Here is a 6,042-nt window from a genome sequence, read left to right as displayed (position 1 = left end):
CAGATATTTATAGCAGCTTTATTAATAATTACCAAACTCGGAAGCCACACTGAAGATGTCATTCAGTAGGTGAATGGATAAATAAACTGGAATATCCAGATAATGGAATATTATTATTCATTGCTAAAAAGAAATGAGCTATCAACCCATGAAAAGCCACGAGAAGACTTAAATGTGTACTACTAGGGTAGGCTGCAGTCCATGGGGTCTCGAAGAGTTGGACACGACTGAGCGACTTCACTTTCACTTTTCACTTTCATGCACTGGAGAAGGAAATGGCAACCCGCTCCAGTGTTCTTGCCTGGAGAATCCCAGGGACGGGGAAGCCTGGTGGTCTGCCGTCTCTGGGGTCGCACAGAGTCAGACACAACTGAAGCGACAGCAGCAGCAGCAGCAGGGTAAAGAAGTCAATCTGAAAAGGTTACACAATGTATGATTGCAACTATGTGACATTCTGAAAAAGTGTGGAGACAGTTAAAAGATCAACGGCTGCCAGGGGTTAGCGGTGAGGGATGAAAATGTAGAGCACGGAGTATTTTAAAAGCAGCGAAAATAACTCTACATGATACTATACTGCTGGATATATGTCATTATGGACTTGCCAGGTGGCACTACTGGTAAAGAACCCACTTGCCAATGCAGTAGACATAAGAGACGGGGGTCCGATCCCTGGGTCAGGAGGATCCCCTGGAGAAAGGAAACCCAAGGATAGAGGAGCCTGGCTGGCTACCATCCATAGGATCGCAAAGAGTTGGACACAACTCAAGTGACTTAGCATGCAAGCACACATATGTCATTATATATTGTTCAAAACCATAGAATGTACAAAAGCAAATACTACTGTAAACTATGGACTTTCTGTGATAATGATGGGTCAAAGTAGGTTCATCAGTTGTAACAAATGTACCACTCTGGTGAAGGATGCTGATAATGGGGGCAGTTATGCATGTGGGGGACAGGAGTCAACTTTGTTGTGAACCTAGAATCTGGCTTTTAAAAAACTCTCTTAAAAAATAAACGAACTAAGTATCGGTTGCGGTTTTGATGAAGGATATCATTGGAAACCACCATTCTGATCCTGGTGATTACAGTTCCTGGGGTGACCATTACCTGTAGTGTGATGAAGGTCCATCACTTCCCTTTCCTGTCCCCGAGCAGCAAGGACATCTCTGATGCCTTCGGAACAGCAAAACTCAGGCTCTGCACAAAGATAGCATCCAACATAGCAATGGCCAACCCATCAGAAAACATTTACTGAAGGGACTGTGGGCAGGGCATCACTTTAGGAACAACAGGACACCTAAGGATGACTAAGACATAGCGTTTGCACTAAGCTGGGACTCCAGAAGCATGGGGAATCTTGGCTCTACCAATTCTGTGTGACCTTGAATAAGTTGCTTTCCTTCTCTGAGCTTCAGTTTCTTCACCTACAACCTGGGTGTGACTCCTGCTGGATGACCTCGCAGAATTCCTATGGGAGAGTTGCTAATGAAATGCTAAAGTATGGGACTTTCCTTGTGGTCCAGTGGCTAAGACTCTGACTCCCAATGCAAGGGCCTGGGTTCAATCCCTGGTCAGGGGAGTAGATCCTACATGCCACTGCTGAAGATCCTGCATGCCACAACAAAGATCGCAGACCCCGCATGCTGCAGCTAGGACCCGGTGCAGCCAAATAAATTAATTATTTTTATTTTAAAACAGAAACACTGAAGTGAGATGCTCCATTACTTAATGGCTTACGGGAGATGCAGGTAAGGGGGAATCTCCAGGTTTGGAGGCAGGCAGATCTGGGTTTGGATCTCAGCCCTGCCACTGACGGCTGTGAGGCCTTGGACAAGACACTTGATTGCTCACAGCCACTGAGTGAGGAACTGTGAGGAACACAGGCCCAAGGAGCATGGTGTGATATCAAAGCCCATGAACTGAGAATTCAGACCCAGATGCAAGACCCAACTCTGCCATTTATCAGCTACATGTGATCTTCTGGCTATTTCCAAGGAGAATCAGAAGTAAAGAAATTCAAAGGCACATTCCTGACCAGTAGGAAAGTGAGATCAGGGGGTGAAAAGAAAGGAAGCACTTGGGTTAAGAACGGAGACATATAATCCACAGGTACAAGGTGGTGGCTGAGGGTAAGAAGACCAAGGGGAAGCCCAGGGGAGAGCTGAAAGGATATTTAAGGAGCATTTACAGTAAGTCAAGTATTTCAATCCTTACAATCACCTATTCTGAAGGCACTTTTATCATCCTCACCTTACAGGTGGGAAAACTGGCCAAGGTTACATTTTTGTCCCATGAACCCAGAGCCCACACTCTTTCCTCTGCCTACAGTCAGGTGGCCCCAGCTCATCATCCCTGTACTTCCCTCAAGTTTTCTGCAAATACTGGATGTGTCTCCAGACTAAAAAATAGCCTATTTTCCTCCTCCCCTGAGGCTTCCAGACTTGTGGAGAGCAGACACAAACTCATAGTGATTTGAGATGAAGCCTGGGGAGGCCCATTCAGCCCATTACTGCCTGCAAAGTGATGCGTCTCGGTTACTCAGTCCCTACACCTGCAGATCTGCCTGGCCCGTCTCTGACTCTCCGGAGGCTCCCCTTCTCTCAGGGACAGAGCTTGGGGGCTCCAACAACCTCACTGTTGGCCATATTTCCCACATTTCTCTGGCCTGTCCCCATGAGCCCACAGCCCTCTTTGTGCCTTTTTTCCAGAGGTCCTTCCCCCCTCAAATTCCCTCTCCCCTGGACCCCTCTTTCTTCTCATACATGACAGATCTCTGTTCATCACCCCTCACCCACCCCCATTCCACTCCAAAATAGGATCCTGCAAGCTTCCTCTTTCAGCTCAGTTTTGTCTCAGTCTTGCACAAAGGGAAATGTTATATGTGCTGGCACCTAAGAGGAGAATGTGAACTGTACTTCTAACAATTAAAACCAAGTAAGTAAGTGCTAGTCACTCAGTCATGTTGAATTCTTTGAGACCCATGGACTGTAGGCCACGAGGCTCCTCTGTCCATTGACCTCTCCAGGCAAGAATACCGGAGTGGGTAGCCACTGTCTTCTGCAAGGGATCTTCCCAATCCAGGAATTGAACCTGGGTCTCCTGTATTGCAGGCAGATTCTTTACCATATGTGCTGACATCTAAGAGGGAAATGTGAACTGCACTTCTAACAATTAAAACCAAAGTCCCCCTTTAAAGGGCCTCCTAGGTGGCGTTAGTGGTAAAGAACCGCCTACCAATGCAGGAGGCATAAGAGATAGCAGGTTTGATTCCTGGGTGAGGAAGATCCTCTGGAGGAGGGAATGGCAGCCGACTCCAATATTCCTGCCTGGAGGATCCCATGAAAGAGGAAACTGGTGGGCTACAGTCCATAGTGTAGCAAAGAGTCAGACACAACTGAAGTGACTTAGCATGCACACACACCTCCTTTAAAACCTTGGAACTTACCTTAACCATCCTTATCAAAAATTACCTTTACAGGGAGAGCTAGAAACAGTTTATAGAAGCCCAAGAGAGGCTTTCATAACAATTTATTTATTACATTTATTTAGCACAGCATATTCATTTTAAAATATTTGTTTCTATTTATTGTTTATCCCTAGGTTGGGAAGACCCCTTGGAGAAGGGAAAGGCTACCCACTCCAGTGTTCTGGCCTGGAGAATTCCATGGACTGTATAGTCCATGGGGTTGCAAAGAGTCAGGCACCACTGAGTGACTTTCACTTACTTACTATAAATTATTTATTGATTGATTTAGTGTTTCCTTATGCCAGGCACTGTTGTGAATACTTTACAGCCTATCTTTTCCCATATCTACATCTTTAAGAGGTGGAAACTATTATGATCTCCATTCACAGATGAGAACTGAGATTTCAAATCATTACCCAGTAAGAGGCAGAGCCAGAGTCAGTCTGTTCTAATCCAGTTTCAAAGCCCATGACTTTGGTGTCTCTGGGCCCACAAACGGGTGGACTGGGGGAGCATCTGACTACAGTCATATTTTATCTGGTCTGCTATATATTTTAAAAACAGAGAGGGCTTTCCTGGTGGCTCAGTGGTAAAGAATCCGCCTGCCAGTGCAGGAGACATGGATTGGATCCTTGATCCAGGAAGATCCCACATGCTGTGGAGCAACTAAGGTCATACGCCTCAGTTATTGAACCTGTGCTCTAGAGCCATGAAGCCACAACGGCTGAGCCCATGTGCTGCAGCTACTGAAGCCCACACACCCTCTGCCCACATGCAGAGTCCATGCTCTGCAATAAGGGAGGCCACTGCAATGAGAAGCCCGCACACCACATCTAGGGAGTGGCCCTGCTTTCCCCAACTACAAAGTCTTCACAGCAATGAAGACTCAGCACAACCAAAAATAAATAAATAAATACAAATAGAAATTTTAAAAACTAGAGAATCAGTTGCCAACATTTAAAAACTAGCAGATTTCTCCTATCAATTGGAATTTTCAACTTCTCTTGAAATATCCAAGGAATTCCCTGGTGGTCCAGTGGTTAGGACTCTCTCTCACTGACAAAGCCCTGGGTTCCATCCCTGGTCTGGGAACTAAAATCCCACAAGTCATGAGGCTTGTGGCCAAAAAAAAAAAAAAATTCCTAAGACTCAGCCACACTGTCTGGGTTCCCACATGGCAATAATTGGCTGGGGGCAGTAGCAACAGCCCCTGTTAAACAGAATGTGTGCATTCCACTTTGCCATTGGCTCCCTGATCCCTTGCAGACCTACCTCATTTTTAAAAAAGTTTCTTTGGCTGTGCCGCATGACATGTGGGATCTTAATTCCCTGACCAGGGATCGAACCTGTACCCTCTGCACTGGAAGCACAGAGTCTTAACCACTGTATTGCCAGGGAAATTCCATTTATTTTCTTTGACTTCATGGCCTTTGGAAGCATGTGAGTTTGTGACTCCTGGGTCTACAATTTCTGATAGCTGTAGTTTCCTTGCAATGTGATGAGTTCCCCATCACTGGAGATATACATACTGACGTTTAGTGCAGGTGCTGGAAAGAGATTGCAAGAGCTAAATGGGATCAGATGGCATATATAATCCTTTCCAGCCCTGCAATGCCAAATATTTACTTAAGGCTACAGCATGTATAGTCAAGCACTAACTTCCCCTCTGATCTCAACTTACTGTTTCAACCTTTCCTTCCCTTTACCTTGGTTTCTTGATCTATTTATATATTTTAATCATATGATTATGCTGTATGAATTCTGGTAAGCTTCCTCAAATCCTTTTTGGAACAAGGCATGGGGAACAAATAAATCCTGACATAAATATTTACATAAAGGGCTTGGTTCCAGATACTGAAAAGAAAAAAGAGAACTATAAGTTGTAACAGCCAAGGTATCTTAGTTTCCCTGAGATGCTTGGGCTCAAAATGATAAAGGACCTAGGAGTCTGGGGTGTAGCAGCTGAATCAGCATGAGGCAAGGTGGTCTCAACCTAATGTCTCAGGAAATGAAGCCTCAATGCTTTATCACCCATTATTTATTTAAAATAGATTTAAAAATTACAAAACTAATTATGGCAGTTTTTTAAAAAATTGCTTCAGATTCCTTAACATTTCTCCCATGGAGAGGGAGTATCTATGTTTTTTTTCCTTGAATCTGAGTGGGCTCGTGGCTGATTTAACCAATATGCTATGCTTAGTTGCTCAGTCATGTCCGACTCTTTGCAATCCCATGGACTGCAGCCCACCAGGCCCCTCTGTCCATGGGATTATCCAGGAAAGAATACTGGAGTGGGTTGCCACTCCCTTCTCCAGGGGATCTTCCCCACCCAGAGATCGAACCCAGGTTTCCCATGTTGCAGGCAGATTCTTTACCATCTGAGCTACCAGGGAAGAAAGATGGTACAGATGATCTTATGTGAAAAGCAGAAATAGAGACACAGACACAGAGAACAACAGTATGGACATCAAGAGGGGAAAGGGAGGAGGGATGGATTGGGAAATCGGGACTGACATATGTTCTGCTGCTACTGCTAAGTCGCTTCAGTTGTGTCCGACTCTTAGCGACCCCAT

At 45.2% G+C, this 6,042-nt stretch overlaps 1 protein-coding gene across 1 annotated transcript in view; it reads right to left on the bottom strand.

Moving 5' to 3' along the window:
- POFUT1 (protein O-fucosyltransferase 1) overlaps window positions 1–6,042 on the bottom strand; it is a 39,958-nt gene continuing 33,916 nt past the window's right edge. The window contains exons 7-8 of the mRNA XM_070381564.1: window positions 1,111–1,200; window positions 1–412 (exon numbers count right to left, since the gene is read on the bottom strand). Of these exons, the coding sequence (XP_070237665.1) occupies window positions 1,132–1,200 (69 nt within the window). The 3' untranslated portion in view covers window positions 1–412; window positions 1,111–1,131. The remainder of the gene's footprint in view (window positions 413–1,110; window positions 1,201–6,042) is intronic.

Source organism: Bos mutus, chromosome 13 (assembly GCF_027580195.1).
Source record: "Bos mutus isolate GX-2022 chromosome 13, NWIPB_WYAK_1.1, whole genome shotgun sequence".
Lineage (NCBI taxonomy): Eukaryota > Metazoa > Chordata > Mammalia > Artiodactyla > Bovidae > Bos > Bos mutus.
Note: the sequence above shows the minus strand (reverse complement) of the source record. Positions and strands in the feature narration are given on the sequence as shown.